A 26461-nucleotide genomic window follows, 5' to 3' on the forward strand; every position below is an offset into this window, starting at 1 on the left:
ATTCCTAGCTGGGGTTAAACTGGCACAGATCACTTGCCTTCTCAAGTGGAACAGAAATTTAGCTGCCACATGTATATGCAGATATACGCTCTCTGCTTTAAATCAAAATATGAAATGCATCCCTATCAGAGGCTGAAACAAGCAGCCTCCTGTAAGCCCATGAAAGTTAATCTCCCATGGGAAATTAAGGTTGAAGCCCATCCATCCTGGCCAGGTAAACCATTAAAAGTCTGACCACAGTAGGCATAAAATGGATAATTGAATTTTTTTAGGACTACAGTGCAATAGTGAGCATATTTGATTTGAAAGTGCTTCTTTCATCATAATCTGAATTTGGGTAATATTGCCAATAGCTTTTGATTTTTTTTAGTTCAACTAGACACTCTGGTTGGCTTAATTCAGCATTGAGTTGGTGCAGCATTTTGTGTGAGGAGCTCCCATGCCCTCTTTTTTTATGGCTTTTTTTCTTTACGGTACATGTACATATTATCTGGCCATGTCAGTAAGTTAAGTTTGACTCTTTCCAGCTAACCAGCCTGTGTGGAGGAAAAAATGTGTTCTCAGTGGGAAAAGACCAGCCTAGCTCTACATTTCATACCTTCCAGTTCTCCACATGGTGGTTGGAGTCTAAGGAGGTCACATGAATGAAGTACAAGGTTTATTTAAAAAAACCAAAACAAAACAAAAACAAAAATCGTAAGACAACAGAACAACAACAAAACCACACAAAAGATTGTTTCATAAAAAGTAAAAAGCTGCAGCTGCCCCTAACCCAAGCCCACACTACAGAAGTGTGTGGTTGGCATACATGACACAGGCTGCTGAGTCCTGGTGCTAAAAATCAGGGGCTCTCTGAATATGCTCTATGACAACCACAAATAATAGCAAAAATACTGCTGAAATGTTGGAATTAAAGGACTAACTAAGTTGCAGCTGTTTGTATATGTGATAGTAAAGTGTGTTCCCAGCGCAGGCGTCGTGCAGGTATGAACTTAGTCTTTGGCTTTAAGGATGGAGTGGGGATGGAGAGGACCAGGGTCTTGGGGTGTGTTGTTGGTAGGGGCAGTGTGTAAATATATCACTGAAGTATTATCGGACATCTGTTTTACTTCATAAATGTGTTTTCTGCATTATGCCAGAAAAGCACGAGACTGGAAGCTCTGCAGGCTGTGCCTCACCAGCACCGAGGCACAACCCAACAGACGTGTCTTCCTTGCTACTGGCAGCAAACTGCAAGTCTCTGTCTGCTCCCTCTCAGCTTTGCTGGGGACTCGGTCAAGAAAGGTGCCTCTCTTTCCTGAACACCTTCTACCTCGCAGCTTTGTGAGCCTGGATTACAGAGCCTTGAAGGGAGAAGTGCTTTGCCTGTCCAGATAGAATGAAAACTGGCACTGAGACTGCTTATTCTGTATCAGTCCTTGTGCTTATCAGATGCTGGACTGCCCCCAGAACCGCTCCTTTGTACAAGTGGCTACGTTCATGTCCAGTGAGATTACTTGTGGGAATCAGTTATAGAACTGGTCACCGAATCTGTGGCATTCAGAGTTTCATTACAGGCAAAAGAGATGTGCTGGTCTAAGTGGGAACTATTCTTGGGAAAGTCTTCTGAGAGTTTGGTAAATGTAGCAGTCCTAAATTATTTATGTAAAGCATGTCTTGGTTCAAGAAAAATATTTTTTCCTTGCAGAACAGCTGAGTTTTCTTGGCTGTTAACAGTTAAAACCATATTTCCATTTGTTTAGATGTTATGTGGTCACATATGCACATACACTTCTGAAAGAAGCTTTTTATTTTTTGAGCAAACCAGAACATTATCATTTGTTCCCTGAAGCATTAATACAAATCTATGAGAATTTTAGAGCTGGTTGAAATACAACTCTCTGCTTCTGTCTCATTCCATCTCATGTATCATTTTCAAAGAGCAGATGGTGCACATTGCCTTTACGGAGTCTGCTGATTAATTAGAAGTCTATACAGTCTTGTAGTACAGCTCAAGCTGAATTTTGGAGGCTGTTTCCTCACTCTTCCTATGTTCTTCTGTTAGTTTTTACAGAGGGTTATAACAACATGACGTTCAGATGGTACAGAAGATGGTAATGTGGTATTATCAGCCTGGATACAAAGACCAGAACTTGCCAAACTCATGCAGGTAAGGACTGACCCGACTCACACGGGTATCATCGCAATGGCTCTGTTCTCACAAAGACAGTATGTTGCTAAGTGTGTGTAGGGTAAAATACTGTCCAGCTTATGTGTCATTTCTTGTTTGACTATCTTGTGCTAGTCTACATTGGCAGCTCTAGTGAGGGTCTTGTTAAAGAAAGGCAGCGACAGATTTCATTGCACTCCACATGTTGATCATTGAAGAAGTAATAAATTCCTTTCTTCCCAAAGTTGGAGCGTGAAACATCTTTGCTATTAAGAGAATGAATCTGGGGGTCTGTGAGGTAGATGAGGCCTTTCCCATTACCTGTCACCCAACCTGTGGAAGAAAGGATGCATCCTGGTATCAAACATCACAGCATTTATATTATTGTACTCAGGACTGTCTGCTTGGCACAGCCCATAACTGTTAATGTCACTTCAGTAATTACCAGTTTGCACCTATGTCAGCAAAAGCAGAACCCTAAGAGGTACAAAATGAATATTTAATGAAATTAATATCCCAAAGATACCTGTGAGCTAAAGGCTGAGTCTGAAAGGTTTTATCCTTGACTTAATCAAAGAGGTCAATTCTCCTTTAGCTGAATAGGGGACCCTATTTTAGGTTTGCCAATTTTAGGAAGGAGGAAGTGTGACAAAACTCACTGCTTCTTTCAGTGGTTCTCCTTTAGATGGTTCTACAAGACACATCCTTGCAGACTGGCTTTAGTCTAATTGGATGCAGACCACTCCATGGCATGAAGCTGTGGCACACTTGGGAGTGTGGCTTATGTGCTCTTGCTGTGATGCAGTGATGAGCAAGAGCACTGCTCAAGTCAAAAACATACCTGCACGTACCTCCCTCGCTTTATGTCATTTAGAGACAGTACGTCCTTTATATAGCATATTCTGCAACTTGAGAGAATATGCAATAAATGAAGACCACTGTAATACAAACCTTGCAGATCAACAACAACGTCTGTTCCATTGGAGAACTCATAGGAGAAATGGCCGTAGGCCAGACCATACTCTGTGGCTTTGTACTCATTCTTTACTACCTTTGTGTTATTGGACAGCTTCACAAACTCCCCAAGGATGTAGGGCTCCACACTCACGCATCCTTTTATAGTTCTGTCTTCCAGTATCTGAAAAGAGAGTTTTAAAGACAGTAATGCAACCAGAGATGTGAAAACAAGGATGCTAAGGCTCCTCTAACTGAAGTCTTGCTTTTTCCTCCTAAAGCTTTCCATCTATAAGATCCATAGAAAGCTTCCATATTAACCTTCTGCTGACTCAAGACACAGGCTGTTTAAATAAGGAGCTCACATTTAACTAAAACAAAGGGTTGTACAAGATCCAACACAAAAAGTCAGCCTGACAAGCCAAACTCTGTAAGCAACGAATTCTATAAATGTGTCATTTGTCTAGAAAAAGGAAACTTATTTCAGGAGACTATATCTAAAGAATAAGCTAGAAAGTTGAAAAAGATTTGGGTAAACCTGAACCCAGTCTTTTTTCAGTGTGTAAATACTCAATGGAAGATTTTGGCATTTTTTTAGTCACTTCTGTGTTCAGAGACTTGGATGTACTGATGCCAGGCTCTCATTAGGCCTTATTAGCATGTGGCATAGAGCCAGATGTAGTGTTAGAATGGCTACCAGAAATAGTAATGTGCATAGCATGCTATCATATACATACTCATAATGAAACAGTGAATGCAACTTTGTACTGTGGAGGGTAGCTCTCTGTATTTGACACACAAGTCAAATCGAAAGTTGGGCATAAGAACATAGAAGAGATCCTTTACTTTTCTGCTGAGGGCTGGATGAAAGCTTTAACCTCTATGTGGCTCCTGCCCCTCATGATCAGGTTGGGTGCAGGACCATCTGCTTCGTGGCTTTGCATGCTGCCCTCATAACTATCTCACAGACGAAAGAGAGCAGAAGAAGGAGCTGTCCTGGCTAGTTACCTGAAACACATAAGACCACTATGATCCATGCATTAAGCCTTGAGGGCATGTCTAATGCAGCCTTCCCAGCCTCCACGTGTTTGGAAGTGAGCGAACAAAGCAAGCATCTCCCCTGATCAAAAGTGGGTGTTGCTTTGGTTGAGTTGTAGGTATTTTAGCAGCTGTTTTTTGTTGTTTAAATAGACTAAACACAAAGTGCTTTTTGTCTTGAAACTTCTAGCTTCCATTTCCTTGCTGTTTCACCCTGCTCAAGGGAAAGTAATTCTTGTGACTGCTGTCTCTCCCTCCCAGGCTCTCTCAGATAACTCTCCACATCCCACCAGCTCTCAGCCACTTGGTTTGTGTGTGTTTCAGCAGGCCATCTCTGAGGTTGGACCGTTGGGATGGAGGAACAGAAACACACCTCAGTGAGAGGCGACTGATGGATCTGTGCCCCTGCTGAAGCTCACAGCCCTGCCAATTCCACTATCCTTTCTTCATCTGTCCACGTATACTCAGCTGCATGGAGTGCACAGGTATTTCCTTCTTGTGACAGAGTATATCCCATGCAGAGATGCGGTGAAGAGATACCAGTTGTGCTGCCAGGGACGAGCTGGAAAGGAGCCGAAGGTAGGGCACTGTATCAGTGGTGAGACTGTGTCAACAAGTTAACTGAACTGTGGTTTAAAGGTGTCTGTGTCAGTGGAGCACTCTTCACAGATGTGTGTGTAGCATGGGATGGAGCGACTGCCAGGGAATGGTGTCTCGAAGAGAGGTAGGGCACTTCTGCCCAGGCAAGCCCCATCCCTCTGTCCGCTGAGGTGGGCCACTTCTTAATTTGCTGACCTATTCCACTCCTTATAAGAACTATGCTAAGGGGCTGTTCTTTAGGAAAAGAGGGTGTTTTTTTGTGATAGCCATTTCAAGGATGACTGAGATGCCAGTGTGATAAGACCATGGAAAATGCAGATCTCACTAAGGGTAAGGATTTCTGCTGCCACTGCAAAAGGCAGAGTGGTCTCTGGGAAACACTGTACAATTCTGATCATCAATATTTAAGAAATAGGAATTCAAAGTAGAACAGGCTCAGGGCTTCAGGAATGAACAAGGAAAGACAGACCTGTATCTTGAGGTAACACCAAACCAAGCTCGGCTTCCCTAGCTGAGAGACCAGAGGTTATGAGGGGGTAATATTGCTGCTCATTTCTTAAATCTAGGCCTCAGAGAAGTAGTGAGAAAAATGAGAAGTGTAAACTGCTTTATTTTAGGTCAGAAAATAGCAAAAGGTTTCCAGACATCAGGAGAGCAGTTCTAGAATGATTTCTTATTGGAAACAATGGAGGTTAAAATACAAAACACAACATGGCCACTTTTAAGATCTGTCTTAATGAGTGTAAAAAGGGATTATGCAGTGTTGCCTATGATATCAGGGCACTAGATCAAATCAGTCACAGAGAGGTCCTTTCCAGTCCTGTGTTCCTGAAATTTAGCATGCAGATAAGGCCTCAAAGTTGTCCTGCAGCAAATCAGCTTGTCTGCAAGAACCTCACTTACTGGGTTTTAGTGAAGTTCAGATGTTTTTGTGGTGCTCAGAAGGGGTCACTTTGTTGTTCACATTTCATAACTACCCCTGAAAATAGATGTTCATGTACTATTAGAATGATATAAAAGGCTGGGTGATTCCTGGGCTTCATTGACAAGCGAATTTCTGGCTTCTAACAGGACACAGCATCTTTTCTGCCAGTTCACCCATGAACTCATAGCTCTACTGCAGGTTTTTCTTGTCCTGAAATAAGCGAATGCACCTACCAGGTAAGATCACATGAATTATAGTGTGTCATCTAGAGGTGGTCTAACTCCTAACATTTAAAAAAAACCAAAATTTACTTCAGACCCTCTTCCCATCAATTAATTTGTATTGTTTAGAAGATAGTTCTTACCAGGAGTACTGCAGATGGGATATAAAAGATTTGGGTAGGGACCTTTTGCTCATACAGCCTTTTGTTGAATTCTGTCACATAGTACTGGGCAGTCATTTGCCGTTCCACGTCACTGAAATGATGAAGCAGCCCCTTTTCTTGCTTATATTCTTTCCCGACATACCTAAACAATACAGTGATACAGAAACATCACTACAAAACAGAGCTTGGCTGTTCAGAAGCAAAGTCAGCTGTTGGTGGTATGTTTAAAATGGCAGTGGTTTTTTTCTCATTTATAGCTCTTAGAGGCATATAATTTTGTACTGATCAATCAAATCCTATGATGGGGTGGTTTCATAACACCAGAATGTTTAAAGTCAGCTCTTCTTGACTTTATATGGAGATCCTATTTAGAGATACATAAAATACTATTCTTAACCCATGAGAATTCTTAAGCTGCTTCTAATAACAATGCAAAACCTGCAACTAGCAGTTATCAGAGCTCTTCTGGTGCACAGGCCTTTATCAAGTAAATAAGTTATTTTAATCCTGCTTTCAGAGAAGATGCATCCATTGCATAAACCCACAGCTAAAATTAAAGAAAAACAACTCAAACACCTTTTTGCCTATAGGTGTTGAGATATTTACATATATATATATATGTATATCTTGCTATGTGTATATATAGATATAGCTATATTACTAATTCTCTAATGCAAAGCTAGAGGTCAAGTTGAATGGAAGCAACATTTAAGATCTCATGAGATTATCCCAGCACAGAGAAAAGTGAAGTGAGGCCTAAGAGCTGTCATGAGCAAAGAGGCACTAACGTGGCAGTTAGAAACCAACAGTGAAGTAGATTTTTCTTCCCAGAAATTCAACAGCAGAGACCTACATGGGGTGATGGGAAGGATTAGCATAGTAGAGATTCCCAAAATGCCCAAGAGATTCGGGAAAGCCATAAAACATTCTTGGTACAGGAAATCACTCAAAATCTAACCAAATGTAAACTAGGTTGAAACAGAATAGAAAAGAATCAATCTTCTCCCACCATAACTATGATTTCTGTAGTTGTTCAAGTAAACACTTGGACTATCTTCTGTACTTGATAAAAGCTACTGTCCAACAAGGCACTGGACTAGCTGAATCATAGGTATAAGACAAATCCTACTAGGCAGTTTCCATTCATATTTACACAGAAGTAGCATTGATAAACATTTTGTTTCAGAAATTGGTTTGGTCAATACCTTCCCAGGCTTTCTTCTTGGTGCAAGAAGTGTATCCAAAATGCACTTCTCTGTTTGCCTTCCTTCGCCACGTTCAGGTAGTCTCCAATGAATACAGCCGTTTCCTGGCCTGTCCACAGGCCCGATTTCTTTGAGTATTTTAAAAGAAGAGCCGCTACAAAAAGAAAATACCATAGGTAGAAGGGACAGTTCCACAGGACTGTTCTAAGCCTGTGCTGAGGGATGAAATATCAGCACCCAGGAGATAAGATATGCAGCCTCCTCTGAAAGCAAAGTATTGGGCTATAAAATATACAATAAGAGATATCTAGATGCAGAGTGGGATATTTTACATCAATGACAAAAAGTGGGGCTTGAGACATGCAAGATGGGATAAGCCCTAAGTGGGTTGTACTTACAGAGTTCAATGAGGCATCCTATAGTGGTGCTGTTCTTAGCTTCTGTATTTCTTAGTATATTGATCAAGTGTCTGTATATTAAGGTATGGCAAATAGATTAGGCCATTATTTATTATTAACTTTATAATAATTATCTCATATGTGGTTTTCAGGGATGAAATGTGGAATCTAAATGGGCAACAAAACCAGAGACTCAAGTAATGGTGCAGAAAGAACTTGATGAACTGGCACAAGGGAGTTCAAGCAGCCTGAGTTACCTCTAGTGCGAAGGGATTGAAGCAAGAGGGACTGAGTGGGCATGAAGGTGGAGCCCATTTCCATGAGGCTGTGACTGATGTGCAAATGGGAAAGAATGAATAGGAGAAAATGGTTCAAGGGAACTGTGCTATTACTAGATGCTACTAGTATGTAGTTAATTAGTTATTAGTATGCTATAACTAAAATTCTTGTACAGAAACTCGTAAAACAACAGGAAAAAAAGTCCTGATAAATTATGCCTAAAACATTGTTAGAAAGCCTCAGTCAAGACTGTTCTCTGTGGGAGCACCTGTTGTTGTGTGAAAATGTCCGTCGCTGTATGGAAACTTACAGTATGCTTTATGAAGCTGCTTAGACTTAAAAATTCCAGTAGGCATCAGTCTCTGGACAAGCCAATTATGTTCTACCCCTGCCAGAAGCTGCATGTAATCATCGTCCCTCAGAAGTCGAGCATCAAGGACTTCTTCCTTTGTTCTCCCAGGCGTGAAAAGAAAACCACTTCCCCTTGGGTTCAGAAATGCACCTCTGGGGGAATTCCTGGGCATCTGTGCTGGTTTGTGCCATGAACTCAGAGATGAACTGGACTGTCTCTTGCTGCTCACCATGTCCTGAGACTTTTCTTCATCTTCCTCAGTAGTGGCACATTCAAAGTGCTTGGTTATAGATATATTTCCCCTCAAGGACAAAGCTGTTCTTGCACTGGGAGTTGGTTGATGCTCTGGAACCGATGCCACAGGATAGTTGTTTACTAAGTCTCCAATTCTGACAAAATCATATTCAGTGTCATCTTCATCTCTTGTTTCTGCTTGAGGATCTATGTGGGGCACTTTGACTGTTCTGTTTCCCACCACGGCAGATTTCCAGTCACACACAGAGGAGTCAGTGGCCGTTTCTGGAAAGATGCTCCTCGACAGCACAGCAGCAGCACCGCCCTCCCTGCCGCTGTCCAGGGTGCTGCAGCCCGGGCCTGCGGGCGGGGCTCCGGCCACCGCCTCCAGCTCCGCCCAGGAGGAGCCGGACTCCTCCTCTTTCTCCTTCTTCTCCTCCGGCCTGGTAGGAACAGAGAAAGAGGTGGAGAGGGACGGAACAGCGTTATTATCTATGTCTGCGTTATCCACCTTCCCGGCTTGCTTTTCTGAAGAGCTCCTTCCATGGTGTCTTCTCTCATGCAGCTTTTCCCTACCGAGAGAAGCCTTCTCCACCAGCCTCTCAGCTAGGGGTGTATCTACCTCTTGGGAAGGTGGAGGCGGCAATGAATGCAAGTATGCAGCTTGACCATTTTCATCAGATTCTGTTGTGCAACACTGCTCCGCTGCTGAGCCCTTTTCCTGCTGAGACTCTTTGCTGCTATTATAGTCCAGTTCCTCCCAGCTGGAGGAGTAACTTGATTTTGACAGCTTGCACCAAGAGTTCTGTGAAGTAGTCGTTTGACTCCTGTTTTGCCACCTGCTGAAACTGTTTTCATCATTTGTTTCTATTTCTAGTGGTTCAGTCTCTTCATTAAAGGAATTTTTCATCACATCAGAACCAATGTGTTTATTTCTTGTTTGGCCACTGAGTCTCTTCAAGTTACTTCCCGCTGTTGGTGAATTAAGCATTTTGGCAGGACCTTTCCTCTGGTTCACTGTTTCTTCAGTGTTACACACAGTGTCTATGTTTTTGGTTTCTGTTTTTAAGGTTGTGATACAAGCTCCCACTTGGTTTTCTCTCAGTGTGGTTTTATGAACCCTGCAAGTGTTTTCAAACACTTCACACACTGACAGATGATGTTGAGAATGCTTGGCCAGGATTTTCTCAAAGCTGGCTTCCCCTTGCAGGATCGGTTTTTCCACTGTGCTCTTATAACTGTCCGGAATGTAAGACCTGGCATCAGAATTAGGGAAGTTTTCCACTTGCAGGCGCTTCTTCACAGATGTGATCAGAGACATGATCTCTTTGGCAAGCATTCCTTTCTCTTCCTCTTCTGTACACGAAGTGCTGTATGTATGCAGTTTCCCCAAGGCTTCTCTACATAGTTGACCCACTTCATGGAGTTTCTCTCTCTCCCCATAGAGCCATCGATGCACAGTTGTGAGGCAGAAAGCAGCTTTAATAAAACTATGGAGCTCCTGCTTGCTGGTGACAGAACTGTTATCATTCTTGGTGAGAAGGCCAATCTCGAAGGATTCTTTGGCTTCAGACAAGTAGAACTTTCTCGTTTCTGGAGGACAGTCCTTGGAATGACTATAGGATAGCAAACACACCCCACGGATGTTCTGGGAGGAGACAAAAGAGGAATCAAGGAATTAAAAACTCGGACCTCTGTCAGAGATAAATAAAGGCAGGAAAAAATATGTTTCTTTCCCTTATACAATTTGAAGTGAATGGCTGCTCCTAACTCCTGGCTGCTCTGCTTCCTGGAGGAAATAAGCTTTTTTTTCTTTTAAATTTATTTTTTAATTTATTTTTTCCCTCTGAAATATAGCTGTAGTTATAGGAGAAGCAGGACTCCTAGATGGGCTTGAAAGCCCATCCTTACTCTGTGGACAGATGCTGCTTTCTGCCCATCTTCTTAGCTTCTGATGGGAGTTCAGAGTACCGTATAGCAGCATACCCACAACACAGACACAACCCCCTCTATGATGCAATGATTGAAAGCTGGATTAGAGCCAAATTTAATAGCCTGAACTCTTCCCTTATACAAATAACATTTCAGAATGAGGACTAACGCTTACCACGGCCGTGAGCACAAACAGCGGGGTGTACTGGCTGTAGGCGGCCGCCAGCTTGCAGGCCTCAGCAGCTGCTAATAAGCGATGACTGGAGTCTTGGAGAAGGCCCTGGTGAAGGGAAAAAAGTGAGAGGAGAACCTTTATCTCAAAGGCTCTCTTTTCAAAAGAGACTGGTCTACCTGCCAAGCAACCCTGCTAGATTGAAGCAAGGCAGCTTGGGATTCATTTATTGTTTTTTGTAGATTCCCTGAGACCTTTGAGTCCTGATAGAGCAGGATGTCATATCTTAAACAACAGCCATGTCCATTTCTGCATGAGCTTTTTTGATGAGGTTTACCATAGATGTGTCACTTTTTCACCCTATACATATTCTAGATATTACACAGACTCACATACACTCTGTAAATATTTTCAATGTTTTCTTTTTCCTGAAGCAAGAAATTCTTCCAACTAGGTGCTAATTAACTTTTTCAATGGGACTTTCTTCAGTCCTCTCAGCACAGGAGAGGAACTAGGGGAAGAACAAAGCATGGGTGAATTCGGAACAATGACACACAGTCCATCTGAAGAACCTACACACACAAATACCAAACCAAGTCTTACCAGGTCAATCTCAGCGTTGGTTTTAAAACGTACATAATCCTTCTCATTCATGGAAGCAAAGATGTCTGCCATAATACCCAAAGAAGTAGCAATTCCCTGAAAGAGAAATGGAAAATTAGAATATTGGTTTTCCCCTTGTATTTGAATTTTATTGCTCACAATAAAGTAGGTTCTATGTAGAACACACCAGAAAAACAAATAAGAAAAAAAAACCAAGCACAAAACCAACCAACCAACAACCGAAAAAACCCCAACCAAACAAGATTCAAAGTGAAGCACTGCTAAGAAAATCAGAAATGTCATCGTGGTAGGGTTCTATTAATTTCAACTTGCAGAAAGTGCAGCCTGGTGGAGCCATATGAGTTTCCATGAGTGACAGCTATCCTGAGTACCACTAGCTCTAGGTTTCAACTTAAATGGCATTGAAAAATTTAGCATTGCATTTTCCAAGGTGCTGTTTCTGGCAATGAAAGTGTAGTCTTGTGATGTCACTAAATCTGCATTAAGCCCTTGGCTAATCATATCTGAAAAAAGACTCAATCTGTTTTATGATTATTTTTCAGAGAAGACCATAGAAAGCAAAAAAATATGTTTAAGAACTGGCCAGTTGATCCCAGTCTTTCTGAAAAATACAGGGTGTAGATATCTAGACAGATGACAGAAGTAATAAATGCTCATCACACATATCCTAAGAAAACACACTTTTTGAACATCCTTCCTCAGGTTATTGAACTGCTTGAAAAAGAAATAAACAGAGCTGGACAAAAGTCAAGAGTTCTTGAGTTTAGAATTGGGGTTTTTTTGGTAATTTGTAATTGGTTCTATAGAACCAATTAAAAATAAGACATGAATGTAAAACATAGATCTGTGAACTTGCTAGTTGTCTCTCTCTCTGGAAGACTTTAATTATTTATGCTAGCTATGGGCCTGCTCAGCTAAATAGTTAAGAATGTCAGGAAGCATCTGTACGCTCTCTGCAAAAGTCACTACACATCTTTGGTCCCATGGAAATGTTTTGTGATTGAGATCAAGCCTTAAGGTATGGCAGAGAAGAGGTGATGAGGTCTGGTTTTGCAGTGTATCCTATGCTGGGATACAATTACAAAACTTCTTAGAGCATCACCTTAGGACTTGCAAGACTTAGGTGCACATTCCTGTTTAGCTACGGACACACGGTGTGACTGTTGTTTCATCTACAGTGAGAAGATTAGTGTGGCCAGGCCTCACTAAGCTATTAAAGACAGATATGGCAGCTGTTGCAAGGTGTTCAGATGCTGCAGTGCCAGGGAACACCCATTACTCACAACAGATAGTGTAGTGCAGCTTGTGAACACCCCAGCAATAGACATTCTTGGTTACTGGGAAAGAAATTTAATCCTTAGTCAGGAAAGGAAAGAAAGGAGGGAGGAAAGGAGAGGAAAGAGGAGAGGAAAGGGGAAGGGAAGGAAAGGGGAAGGGGAGGAAGGGAAAGGGAAAGGGAAAGGGAAAGGGAAAGGGAAAGGGAAAGGGAAAGGGAAAGGGAAAGGGAAAGGGAAAGGGAAAGGGAAAGGGAAATCTATGACTGCATTCTGGGATTAGTTTCTCCTTTAGCCTGTCAGAAGCTCCTGTGACATACTAGGTGATGGTTCACTTCAGATGATTCTGCTTAATGAAAACTATTACTTCCATTACCCTGCAGGAAAAATGGTGTCTGTAAGTCCATGTATGCATGCGGAAACAATGTGCAATACCAATTTGGGCCAGAATATCTGTCCTGCATATTAACCTTGTCTGAGGTGCATAATTGAAACTTCATTGCTGAAAGACTTTTCTGAAGTAAACAAAAGCTAATCTGGACTGATTATTAGATTGGCAAGGATATCCAGAGTGAAAAGGAAATCCTACCTTTTTATCTGGTTGAGGCAGTTTGAAATATCCCACAACAGAAGCCCAAATCAACTCTGCTGCTTCATACCACATCCCTGAAATAATTCAGAAAAATAGTCACTAAGCAGATTACTGCTACAGATGGTTTTCAGTAGCTTATTTTATACCTTCTTGAGTTAGGAGCCCTGAAAACAGTATAAAACCATGCTATGGCATTTTTTTGCTTTGGCAACACCAAACATTTATTAGTTTCCTTTAGTTTTTGGCTGCGCATAAACAGACATTTTATGCTTATGAAAGACCTCAGCTCAACAGTCACGGAAGGTGAAAGGTTGTGCCAAAAATCTTAAAATTAAGGCTGTTTGCCTCAGGTACCAGGCCCTGAATACACAAGTCCATCACGCTGAAAATGAGGGATTTTCTTGTCCTGAGAGAGGAATTGCTGGGATGTACCTCTGATAAGCTACTGCATGCCTTTGGGAACAGAAAATTTGGGAAGAGCATTAGCAAAGATGGAGTAGCACAGGGCAGAAGGGAACAATGTTCCAGAATGCTTCTTGACTGCTGCTAAGATGAATAATATAATGCTTATTTCTAAAATGCGTTTGCTTGGCACACAGCTCTAAGTCCTTGCTGCAAACAGATGCGTGTACGACTCATCTTCTATGGCTGTGTTATAGGCATCAGGCAGATGTTCTACACATGCTAAAATGCTGGCATATGACAAACGTACCATTTTAAAGCTTCACTACAAAGAAAAAAAATAGGGGAAAACATTGAGCAGGAAAAAAAAACCACCTTACCAAGCTTTTGCAGAATCTGTCCTCTGATTTGCAAGCAGACTGACTGAACGAGAACCCTATCGCTTTCCTTAGCATATCGCCAGGTACCTGCAGAAAGAGTTGAAAAACTCAGTATAGAATGAAAAATGCTGCTGTCATTTTAATCCTCTGAGGGTAACCCAAATCCCAGTAAATTGCCAGGTTACTCTCCACTGAATTCAGCTGGTTTGAGTCAGGACTTACAGCCAGAAAGATGGCAAAGCGACAGTGTATTAAGGAATATACGTAGACAGGTAGATGAGCATGTAGCTTCAGTGACAGCAATACAGAGCACAGAAACAACATAAAAAGTGAAAGGTACCTCTCTTCTGTGAAGTAACAAAAAGTCATTGTATAGAAGCATCGTACAGAGTTACACTAAAAATCAGTCAAAAGGAAGAATATGGTATATCTTTGCTGCCATCAGTATATACAGGAGAGCAAAATACTTTTAATCATTGGCAAAACATGTTCTTTGCAGATATTGGTATCTCATGAAGACTAGAACAAGAGTTTTCATGTTAACACAGCATGATTAAGTACACAAATGAAGTCTTTCATTATCAAATCTATATTGAATTTCAGAAACTAAGAAGAAATAAAATCACTAAGCTTTCCTGAGTATTATGAACATTTCACTGCAATTCTCAGCATGAAGTATCCGTTCAATAACAGCTCCTCAATGTTAAACAAGCAAGTATTATCACAGAATATTATGAAAATATCTTAAAAGAAAAGCATAATTCCAAGAGAGATGAAATGCAGTGTTTTGTGTAGCCACTGCTACTTTAACAGTGATAGCTGGTATTTTGTTTAAAGCCCTCTTGTGTGGGGGCCCTTCTTGTACGAGAATCTCAGTTTCACCCAAAAAATAAACCAACAAAAACCAGAAGAGGCTTCTTACATTTTCTAAGTTTTATGGTAGTAAAGAAACCTGGATGTATTTATTAAATAAGCCTGAAGGCTAAGAAAATGGATAACAGATATATAATCCTAAAATATATTGTCTCAAAAACATAACTAAATAATTATTAGGGATGTCTGTCAAAGTTAGTGCTTTATTATCACTAGAAAAAGTACACATCCCTCCAGATCTGAAACAAACCACATAACCAGCAGTATAATCATTTGACAGACAGGGGAAAAATGTTAAGAAAAGTAATTTCTACAAACTTCATCATGCATTAAGGAATGTTCACATTTTTACAGCTTTGCACATCTACCCAGCAATAGAAGAAAGTGCTGTAACATCCATAGCTTGCTCTCTTTTTTTCTTAACCCTGAAAGATACTAAATAATTGCACTGCAGTCTGTTACAGGTCTAGAAGAAATTATTCATTGAGATCATAGGATCAGTGTGAATTTGGAAAATAAGCATTACTCTAACAGGATTTTTGTTTTCTAGATCAGTCAATTGCTTGGAATTGGTCTACATTTTAAAATTCTCTGGGCAGACAAATTACTAGGAAAGCTGTCAATCCAGAATATTTTTTCCACCTAAGAGAAGATATACAAGGATGAGTTATGGAAGTTTCAAAACAGGGTTGCAGTTTCCACATTTTAGCAAAGAATGGTAAAGAAAATAAAAATGTGATGTAAGGAGTCATGACAGAGGTCAGATTGGCTCTATTTGAAGATTGTGTGACTGTTAAAATGAGTACCAAAAAGTCCCACCAAAATAGGAACTATAAAATTGGAAAAGATATATATATAAATACATGTATATACACATACCTGTTGCTCCATTGTCATTAATAAGGCTGCTTAGGATATATTCAGCTTTTAAAAGTTTACCTGATTAAAAAAAAAAGAAAATTAATATAAAAATGTATAACGTGGCATGAAGTGAACAAAACCACTCATCAGTGAAAGCTTCTTCAAATTGTACTCTTCCTCCCAGCACCGTCATTGTGTCCACACTTGGACTACACTTTGCAATGAACTATGCACTGCAGATGCTGCCTCAAGCTCAGGAACCTCTTTGACACAGGCTATTTCACATGTACAAAAAATATTGCAAAAAATGCTGATGAGACAACTGTTTCTAGCTAGACACTTGCTTCAGAAAACCTTACAGAGAAGCTGTGTGATATTTAACCTGATACATCCCAATATCACTTGCACGTAGGTTTGTTGTTGTCAGTAGTCATAAATGTACAGGCACTACATTCTGTAATATGCAGTTGCACAGTAAGATGAAATGGTGTGTACATCTATTTTACTTAACACACTATACTTTGCTGGAAAAGTGCTTAATCTTAAAAAAGTGAGAGTCAGGCTCTGGTATTTCTGTTGAATTTCTCTGTGTGCCATCTATGGTCTACACTGCGGCTTCAGTAAAGCCACCACAAGGGGCAAACAACAGATACCAGGTGCTAACACAAGCCCCACGGTGTAGGCAGATGGCTCCAGGCACTCATTTCTTGCTCTGCTCCTTCCCATGCATTGAGTTGCTGCAGGATTCAGAGAAGGGGAGGTGGCAACAAGACTGTGGCAGGCACTGAGCTTCTGGCCACCCCACTGGTTGCAGATGCTGCTCTTCTCTTGCAGAAGAAAGTAGCCTACGTTGCTTCCCTCAGCAGCAGAACTGCCTGTTTCTGTCCCACAGGTTTTCTAAATGGAAACGTGTTTTAATCTCGCTGGGGAGTTGACCATGAGAGGAAGGTCTGCAGATGCACCTCAAAGCCAGCTGACCTGACGTCCCACCACAAAAAGCACAGCCGCAGGCCATGCTGCCTCCCTGTCACTCTCTACCTAGCTTTTAAGAACCGCCTTAACCATAGAATATACAGCCAAAACCACAGCATAGAAAGGATGCAACGTGCAACACACGGTGGAGATGCTGCATTTCAGCCACCTGTCACACGGCTCAGAGGTTTTGTCGCACGGCCTGAGCTTGCTTGATGGGCTGCAGGAAACGCCTTAAGGTCTAATTTGATCAGCTTTATTCATGTCAAACCTTGCTTTTGTCTCGGTTGTCCAACAGAATTCAAGAAGGCTGCTCCAGTCAGTGAAGCAGTGCAAGTGTTGGCTGAACTAGATCATCAATTGGAGTGTGCCGGTGTAGAATGCCAATGGGAACATTAGAAGTCTACAGCCATAAATAAAAATGGATATGCAGGGAACATATAGCTCTCTTCTCTGCAAATAAAATATTCCTCAGTTGTGTTTTTCAGTGCAGGTTTGTGTGATTTTGTTTTCTTCTCCCCAGTGGGACAGTGCGAAGATACATAAGATACATTAAAAATGCTTCAGGTGTTGTCTACTTTATAGGGATGATGGATTTTTTTTTTAATCAGTTTATCCTCGAGGGGTTGTTAGCAGCATTGTTTGCATAGTCAAGTGGTCCCAATGAAAAATAAAAAAAGCAGCTGGGACAGTGCAGAGAGAACGCCGTGATTCTAATTTATTTTTTAAAGGCCCTTGGTCAGAAGTATAGCAATTCAGATATCCCTGTTTGAAACCAGCAGGGAAGATTTGTTAAGGAACAAAAGCTCCAATTAGTATTTTCCACACCCTTTCACAATTTTCTCTCCTGCTTTTGGCTCTGAAACCCTTTATACCAGCCCCTTTGTGCTAGTGAGAGGAGCTGGGAGGGCTCGAGGGGGCTGGGAGTGGGCTGTGTGTTTGAAAAGATGGCACCGGGGCCATAAGCATGTCATCCCTAGTAAGGGACAAAGTATCTTCTTCAAAGTCAAGTAGCTCCTAATTGGGCCTGAGCTGAGAAAATGGAGCGGGGGCTCCGCAGGGGCATTACCTGCGTTGGCGGAGAGGCGAGCCTGGCGGATGACCACCTGAGGGCCGATCGGCGTGCTGGGCTGCAGCTTGTGCAGACCCTTGGCAATCTGAAGAAGTTTGCTGGAGGCATCAATCCAATATAGGAACCGGTCAATCAGGAACACAATAGCAGCTGCCGTCACGCAGTCCTTGACCACGATGGAGGCTTTCAAATAAACCTGAAAAGAACACCAGCGCCACGGGGCAACCTTGGAGAAATTCGCCTCGCAAAGGCTCAGCTAACTGTTTACAGAAAATATTCAGCTTTAGTAATCCTCTGCCTAATGGTACTGCCTACATGCCATTTTAAAGCAGATTGAATATCCTTAGCCATTTGCTGTAAGGCAGCCACACAGTTTTATAGCAAGTAAAGTACTGAATATCACAAGAAGCAAATACTCTCTGGCAATTAAAAGGCTGTCTCAAAATTTCTATTCACCTTATAATCTTTATGTTCCTATGTTTTTGGCCTTTCTAATTGTTTTTTAGTATTTGGAGCCACATAATTTGGTGGTCTGTCAATGAAATTAAATCATGCCCAACAGATTAACAGCAGTAATAACCATTAGTTTAAAAGGAGGACATGAGTCTGGAAAGATTGGAAATGGCCACTATAGCCATTGTCCCAGATGGAGCTCAAGCCATCTATACAGAGACAGGAATCACCACTGTCTTGTGGGTATAAAGTAAACTGAGGCACACACAGCTCAGAAAATGCCTTTCCAAACCGTTTCTGAAAAAAGCAAGGCTCTTGGAATATGCGTGAACATGCAAATGTCTACAGGGACTGCTATCACTGCTGCTGGTTCGCTGGTGCTCCCAGTAGCTTTAGTAGGAGGACTACATTTCAGTGACAGCTTTCCTTTTCCTCTTTTTCCTTAGAAGTCCCCTAGGAAACAAGGAACTAACTCATGGGGGACATACAGCTCTCCATGTGACCAGGTCCTAAATATATGCAGCCAGCATCAATGCAGCATTAAGACCAGGGGATCAAACACTCCTTTGTACACCACAAACAAATAGGCCAGGAGTCCAATGTCTTTCCCTTGGAGGTCATCTTTAATGATTTCTAAGTCTATATGAACTATCTTGGATTCCCACAGTGGCTGAGCCATCACACCGACATGAGGAATCAGCCAGAGCTCCTGAGATAGCACGTTGTTGAGAGGACAGGAGGCCAGGGAGGCAGCCATGAGGAGGCACATAGCCTCATTGTGGTTGCAGAACTCCACATAGATTTGGGGACATCTACCAAAAACCTGACCCCTTTCCACGGTGGGCAGGGGTCAGCACTCCTGCTAATAGATCAAGGTGATGTTCTACATGTCTGACACATCGAGGTGCTTCTCTTTGTACAGGTTTGTCATGTAGGGTGTGGAGGACAGCATCTGGTCCATCATTTCACTGGAACACTTTCCTGGTGCAATCATGTTTAGCTAGCACAACGAATGACTAATAACACTGCCTCGAGCCTTCCCCTTCCTATCATGTGTCAAAACCTCTCTGTAGCACAGAAGACAGGATAAAGAGTACAAAATGATGCCTCTAGACTCATCTCTTAGTTAGATTCTTACAAAATTGCTTCAAACTATGAAGAAGGCAGTGGAGGGGAGAGGCACATTGCTTCTGAAATACAGCTTCAGCTATGGAGCCTCGTGGGTGCCAAATGCAGCCCTGACCTGTCTGGTCTACATGGTCTCCAGCCATTTCTCATCAGCCTCACATTGCCTATGGAGAGTCTGACCTTCCACTGCATGGCTTTAAACAATTATCTGGGAGCTGGCTATGACCAAGTTCTCCTTTGTGGTGTAGTAAATCACAGGAGGGAAAAACCAAACCAAAATAGAAAACAGAGAACACCTTAAACCACACGAAGCCTCCACAGAAAAAGGATGCGTTTCTCATCTCATTCATGTCAGCAAGTAACTCTACTAACAACAGAGTAAAAGCAACACAGGGGAGAGAGGATCAGGCCCCACAGCACCATCAGAGGATGAGAGACTGGCAAGAAAACTTTGTCCAAATCTATACTAAAACACTGAGTTTGGCAGCTATCTCCCATTTTTGTCTTAGCATCAGTCTCCTTCCTTGTATAAACACATGGGCAGAGCCAGAAAGACATCAAGGTCCACTAAATGCTTCAGACACAACTAAGGCTTCTCAGGCACACCCCTTTGTATTCTCTTTGCTTTTAGCTAAGAGCTCCACAATCTGACAGCAAGACTTGCTCTTGCTTTTTAGCAGCATAACCCCTATCTGATCTGGGGGAGGAATCGTAGCAGCCTGACCAAATGACATTTAGTAGTTTCACAAGCCCAGAGCCCTCCGTGGTGCAGGATAAAGCCCGTGTCAAACCGTTTGGAAAAGAGCCTACAGTATATGGCAGGAAGGCCGGCTTGTAGCACTGATCTGTTGCAAGTATTTGCTAGCTTGTTTGCACTTCAGTGAGGTGGATTTGTACAGATTTCTTTTTTTTCCTGAGCCCGAGTTGGATTTTCTAAGAGGCTGGCACTTGAAAAGGATTCCTGGAGCCGGGCACGCACAACTCCGCTTGTGCCGGTCAACAATGGAGGAATCCCCCTCTCTAGGCACCTGTAAACTGACACTGCAAACCAGCCATTCGAAATGCTCATGAACAGGCCATATATTTAAGCACAGAGCATCGCCTAATCTATTTTTTTCCTCCCCTTCTTCCTTTAATAGATTGGAGCACAAAAGCCTGAGAGAGGGTGACCTACCAAACAAAAGGGCCTTTGAGTTCCTAGGAAAAGTAGACTTGGAGGAGGATGGAAGGAATCCAAGTGGCCCTATTATTTCCACTTGCACTAATTAGACATTTTTCTGTCAGCTATTGAGCACTGCTGAGAGGCCAAACTCACTGAATTCATTTCTAAAGTGTTTACAGAAGTTTGCATCTGTTTGTGTCTCTTCAGGAGGAAAATAAGCACTTCAATAGCATTGTGGAAAATCTAAACGAAGCATCCTATTCTGAAGGGCTTGGCAGTCTTGCAGCTGCATAACTTAACTCTCCACTCAATGCTGAAACCTCTTGTGTCCCTCTCCAAAACCAAATGGACACAAAATGTAGAAAAGTCAAGCCAGGGAGAGAAACTCGGCTTTTTTTTTTTTTTTTTAAAAAAAAAAAAAGGCAGGGCTGCATGCTGTGTGGCACACAGAAACATGGTTCGATGTCAGCCTTTGCATTTATGTCCCCCTGTTCTGAGCTGTACACCGAGAAATTAATACCCACTGCTTTTATTCACTGCCAACTCGTGTGGCTGTAGAATTCCTCAGCACCTACAGCTAGTGCACCGTCCTGCTGGGCACACACACGAACACGCACAAAGACACTTGCCTCGCCACTCTTAAATGAAACACACGGCTCCCTGTCACCCAGCCCAGACCCAGGGAAACTCTATTGACTTCAAAGATGTCTCAGCCTACCCCAACACAATCAGAAACTCGGCGCCGCTTGCCGCATACAGACACTTTGTTCTGCGTAGCAGGCTAGCACCATAAACAGATTTACTCACTTTCTTTATCACTTTAAAGCCTATGTAGATGCATTGAGAGAAAGAGAGAGAGAAAAGTATGCACACACTTTGTTTTCACATCTGTGTCCATGATGTGAAATGCATATGTCTAATTGAGTTTATGACACAAAGGCAGCCTCGCGGCTGGGAAGTGGAATCAGGTGGTGACAGAATTAAATTTGTACGAGATTTCTATACATGGACCATTGGGGAAAATGCAAAACAGCCTTTAGTGAAGGGTTTTTCCTTAATGGCGATGAGTGGGAGGGTGTGCTGTTTGCATGGTTTCCTGCATTAGTGGGTTAGCTCCTCCTCACGCTGGGGCTGAAGTTTGGGTCCCAGCTTTGGGTTCAAAGCCACGATGCCTCCTTTGCATGGACAATGGGGGCCGCCCCCAAGAGAGGGGAGAAGCTCAGAACCGGGGCCATCTGGCACTAGAACTGGCAGGAAAGCGTCAAAGGGAAATTATTGGTGCATAGTAAACGAGGATGAGGAGGAGGGGAAGAAAACAGGGGAAAATCTTTATGTGGCAGCTGATGTAAGAGGAATTACAAGCCCAAATAAATGAAATATTGATTTAATCCACTCTCTCTGCCCTCTTTATAAAGCGAGGATCCCATAGGCAAATCTCCCCCAGCCCAGCCTGCAGGCTTGGGAGGGCCCCCTTTGGGAAAATGCCTCTGCAAACAGTGAGGTTAGAAATCAGGGGCATTTCATTTTCAGAGTATCCCCACAGTTTTGCAGACACTCTGGATTCCCGTATTTGCTTATATCCATTCACCTCAGACTATTTCACTCCTTTTCTCATCTGTGGCTGAGCTTTAAAATCTTAGAAGAATCCCCAGGAGAAGTCAACAAAGACATTCTAATTCTGCACATAGGGCAGGAGTGTCAGTAGCACATACTTTCAGGTACTCTATTTCTCTCCCAAGAGCTGTTCCTAGTTAGCACTTCACTGAACCCTAACAAATTGTCCGGTTTTCTTTTCCCCTACATTCGTTCCCTGTCAGATTAAACACAGAGTCACAACACCAATGGATCTGGCTGAAGTATCACCCTTTTACCCCACACACTGTTTGCAAAGCCCGTCTTTCCGAGAGACCAAAGCTGCTGTCACCTCACGGGACTTCTCTATCAATCTCTGCCTTTCAGCTGGCAATCAGAGCCCACTCAGCGAATAACAATGAATTAAGCCTCCTACCACCTCTGCGATGGGCAGAAGAAAGCAGGTCCGTGATGTGCAGATGGATACACTTGAAACACAGGACAGTCAAGTCACATAGTAAATAGCTGCAAACTGCGGAATAAGAAACTTCTGGACACTTTCCCCTCTGCTCAGAGCAGCAGAGAACCCTATTTAATGGCTTGAGCTTCTGAAGCTGTTAATTAGCTCAAGTTATTCATCCTGAAGGCAAAGGGTGTTTATTCAATGACAGCAGCATTAGGTCCATTATTAGCAGCTCAAAACACCACAGAATCGTTCAGGTTTTTTTACAACCAACCACATCTTGCTTCACAAACTGAGAAAGTACTAGAGTGAAAATGACCCCCACTTTTATAAATAGCTCCTTTTTTTTTTTGCAATTTAACTGGCCACTGATTTAATTTTACTATTATTGGTATGTTCCACATGCTGCCCTTGGCTTCTGCTCTCTGCGGGACATTGCCATCTGCAGGGAGCAGAGCTCCAGCAGCCCAGTGCCTGGATTGTCCCTTGGACAGGACCAGCTCCCGTGCTGCAGCCCCATCCCTTGCAGGGCATGGACCCACAGCCATCGACACCCAGCAGAGAAGGCACCATCCCTTCACAAGCTGTTGTTTGCATGTAGCTCTCAGAGCTGCCCATGGATAGAGGCAATGAAGGGCAAGCACCTACCTGTGAGGGAAAGTGGGACAACCACCTCTGTGATGAACTTGAGAGGTCTCAGGAGGGCAGAAAGCAGCAGGTGGCTCAGGCTGCTGAACAGCAGCATTTTGGGGCAAGGGCAGAAGAACAACCCTACAAAGTGCGGAGGAAGCTCCTCGAGAGGGAGTTCCTATGGGCCTTGTTACCTGACAGGGCAGTAGGGATTTGGGGTAACCAGAGTCATCTGCAAGAGGGCCTCATTTTTACTTCTTACTAAGGACAGGTGCAGCAATAATTTTGTGGCCTTCATTTGTCCTGCTGTGCTCAAGCTCTAGACTATACACTATTGTGGTGGTTCCCTGTGGTACATTAAAAGACTATGTTGAAGGATATATTTTAATACTCAAAAATAGCTAAGTGCCAGTGACAGAAGCACCCTCTGAGAGGGCAGCATCAAGACTGTTATAATCAGCTAAAATTCCAGAAGTCTCTTTCCTAAATCTGTGTTCTCAAAACAGAAATCCATTTGAGAAGTAATTTAATTTGGAAGGAAAACACAACATAGCCACCTCAGTAATACATTTAAGGTATTTTCCAGGAAGGAAACACTTCACAAAGTTGCATTGCAGAACAGGAAACCCTACCCGTAAGCAAAGCAAACTGCTGTCTCCACAGGCACCCAGGATCAGACTTCCCGTTTTTAAATTCTGCTGCAGTTTTCCCACATAGGCAGTGGAAGACCAAGCGCTTTGCAGCACTACAGGCTGGCAGCATCAGGGCAGTCACCCTGCACAGCTGAAGCTCTTCTGCTTTCATCCTGCAGTTTTGCCAGCAGTGCAGCATCCCCAGCCCTGGGGATGTAAGTGAAAATGAGACATCTGCCATTCTCCTGTGCTGACAGGACATCAGCTCTGATACTTCTCATTTACAAAGCGACAGAGATCACACATTTTAAGGGAGATTGGGATGGCACCAGTTTCCTCTCACGCTGAATTCAGCTCACAGCCACAGCTGTCCTGTACGACACCCTCCGTTCCACTAGGATCACCCAAGAAGAGCTCTTATGAGGCAGGTAGCAAAAGGTCAGCCTGAACAACTAGGATCCCAGGGCTACGATTTAGGGCTTTAATTCTCCTGTTACCACACCAGCAGGTAGAAAGAGAAGAAAACTAAATCCTCAGGCCCTTTAGTTCTTTTTCAAAAGCTCCCACCTCTCAAGTGCCACACAGATCTAAGGGCAGTTAGGGCAGGTCCCTCCGAATGGTTTCCCTAATGATAATCCACCAGCACGTAATTAGCCAAAGCCCAGGCAAGGGCTGTGGGGACTTATTTTCTAGTTTTCCCAATATTCCCATTAACTCCAATGAGATTCTACGCCAGCAGGGCCAGGATCCACTTTTCCCTACGGATGGCAGGGAGCGCGGGGTCAGCCTGTGCAGCTCCCTGCAGCGGGTGCAGAGGTACCTGCAGGATCCCCGCTTTTGGGCAGCCCTGGTAGCACAGCACCAGCAGCACCCCTGGGGTGAGGGGTCCCTGTGACCCACTGCACACAGCTGGAGGAAACCTGACAGACAACTTTAATCCAGAGGCTGGTGTACCCCACAGATTTAACGACATTTTAATAGTCCATTTAAACATGAACTGCAGATCATTTTCCTCAGTATCGTTCCACAGGCAAGCCCTTGGATGATGAAATCTTTGAAGCTGGGACTTTCCTTTTGCATTTTTACTGTACCTACCCCGGCAGATCCTGGTCCATGCCTGAATGCCTGAGCCTGGGTACAGGAACTATTGATAGATATGATAAAACTAAAGTGAAGCCCTACATCATTGCAATAGGTTTGAAAACAGGTTCTGATCTTGCAAAAAATAATTAAAATATCAATGTTGCATGAATAACCCCACAAGACAACTACTTGTGTGCATAGAGTTGTCCTTCAATGAAACCCGCAATAGGGTTTGTGGGATCAAAGCCTACGTGTACATGGACATGTTGCCCTCTATTGGCTGGTAATTAACTGAGCGTAAGGACATTTCCATCCCTTCACACATGGGAGATCTGCAGGAAGGTTCATGCTGGCAGCCTCTGTTTTGGAACTGCAGCCCCAGTCCTAACCCCACAGAGCATTTGTTAGTTACAGGGATAAAGTAATCCCTCCTTGTTTATATTTGTCAACAAGGATCCCATTACAATTGATTCTACTTTGATGTTAAAAACAAAAACCCCAGTGCTTCCTAGTTTTTGCTTTGGATATAAACGTTGGTTATTGCTCTTCAAGCCTTAGTGCAGATTCCCACTAAAGGGGCGTTCAGGCTGGGAGGGAGGGCTGCAGGATGGGCCTGGTTTGCTACCCAATGGCAGTGAACCTGCTAGGAAAATGTGGCAAACGTTGAGCTTGTTGAATCGAGGTGTCCTTTGCCTTAGCTGGTGAACACCTGGCAGGGAAAACAAAAACTAAAACCATACCGCCCCAAGAAACCCCAAATACCCCATCTTCTATAAGGTGCAAAGATTTTGTAAAACCAGAAGTGCTGATTTGCCTCAAGGATTACAATAAATCCATTGCCTCAAAATCCCTAGGGAGGTTCAGTAATTTCATATAGCACAGAGAGAAGAGGAAAAACAATATGTTTGCATCCACTGCCAAAACCTGCTGCAGCAGTAGCACAACTCCCGTTGAACTGAGGCTGCAGTGGGAGAGTACCAAGGAAAGCCTGGCTTGCTGCTTCCTACCACCCCTGAGCTGTTTTTGACGTGTTCTCTTACTGCCTCAGTCAGCCTGTAGAAGTAATGAGCATCCCACAGCAGAGGTGAAGAAGAGTACTTTAAAAGGATGCAGGTGCAGGTGGCTTTGCCTTCTTGACATGTTAAACTAGCATGCGGCCTTCAGCAATGGGTATCCCACTTTTTAAAGTGCAACACTAAGGCAAACCCTTGAAGCCAAAGCCTAATCCGCTTACTCACTGTGCAGGTCTCATGGAGCTTTTCAGCCTACTTGCAGAGTAAAACATCCTCATGGTGAGCGCTGGTTGCCCGCTCGGCCTCCTCGTAACACCGCCAGTGTGTTATGGTAATGAAGTGCCTTTCATTCATGGATCTCAAAGCACTTTTTAAATATAATGAATTACGGTTTATGAGCTTATTGTAAGCACGGCAAATTAAAATAAACAGAGATGAAAAAATTTAAAGGTCTTTCCGAACAATAAATCGACAGAGACTTATTTCTTTTTCTTCGGGGAATTAAATTATCCTTCTGTGTCTCATGCCAAAAAAAAGAAGAAAAAAAGTTGTTCAGACTTTTATCTTTCCTCATCACACTGTAATCACTTCTCTTCAGCCTCATTTCCACCCCCCCCAGCTTTTCATTCAAAGAACTGAAGCAGCCTTTGCT

The 26461-nt window shown here is 42.9% G+C and overlaps 1 protein-coding gene across 9 annotated transcripts in view; it reads right to left on the reverse strand.

Annotated features, from left to right (window-relative positions):
• Positions 1-1771: 1771 nt before the first annotated feature.
• Positions 1772-26461, reverse strand: part of ALPK1 (alpha kinase 1) — a 52501-nt gene continuing 27811 nt past the window's right edge. For 6 of the 9 annotated variants that reach the window (XM_071808191.1, XM_071808187.1, XM_071808190.1 and 3 more), the window contains 11 exons: positions 17671-17869; positions 15648-15707; positions 13896-13982; positions 13111-13187; positions 11227-11322; positions 10627-10731; positions 8244-10167; positions 7257-7410; positions 6031-6193; positions 3101-3287; positions 1772-2482 (listed from right to left, as the gene is read on the reverse strand). In XM_071808191.1, the coding sequence (XP_071664292.1) occupies positions 2286-2482; positions 3101-3287; positions 6031-6193; positions 7257-7410; positions 8244-10167; positions 10627-10731; positions 11227-11322; positions 13111-13187; positions 13896-13982; positions 15648-15707; positions 17671-17869 (3249 nt within the window). In that variant the 3' untranslated portion in view covers positions 1772-2285. The remainder of the gene's footprint in view (positions 2483-3100; positions 3288-6030; positions 6194-7256; positions 7411-8243; positions 10168-10626; positions 10732-11226; positions 11323-13110; positions 13188-13895; positions 13983-15647; positions 15708-17670; positions 17870-26461) is intronic. The other 3 variants (XM_071808193.1, XM_071808192.1, XM_071808194.1) reach the window with 3 other exon arrangements.

This window comes from Patagioenas fasciata, chromosome 4, assembly GCF_037038585.1.
Source record: "Patagioenas fasciata isolate bPatFas1 chromosome 4, bPatFas1.hap1, whole genome shotgun sequence".
Classification (NCBI taxonomy): Eukaryota; Metazoa; Chordata; class Aves; order Columbiformes; family Columbidae; genus Patagioenas; species Patagioenas fasciata.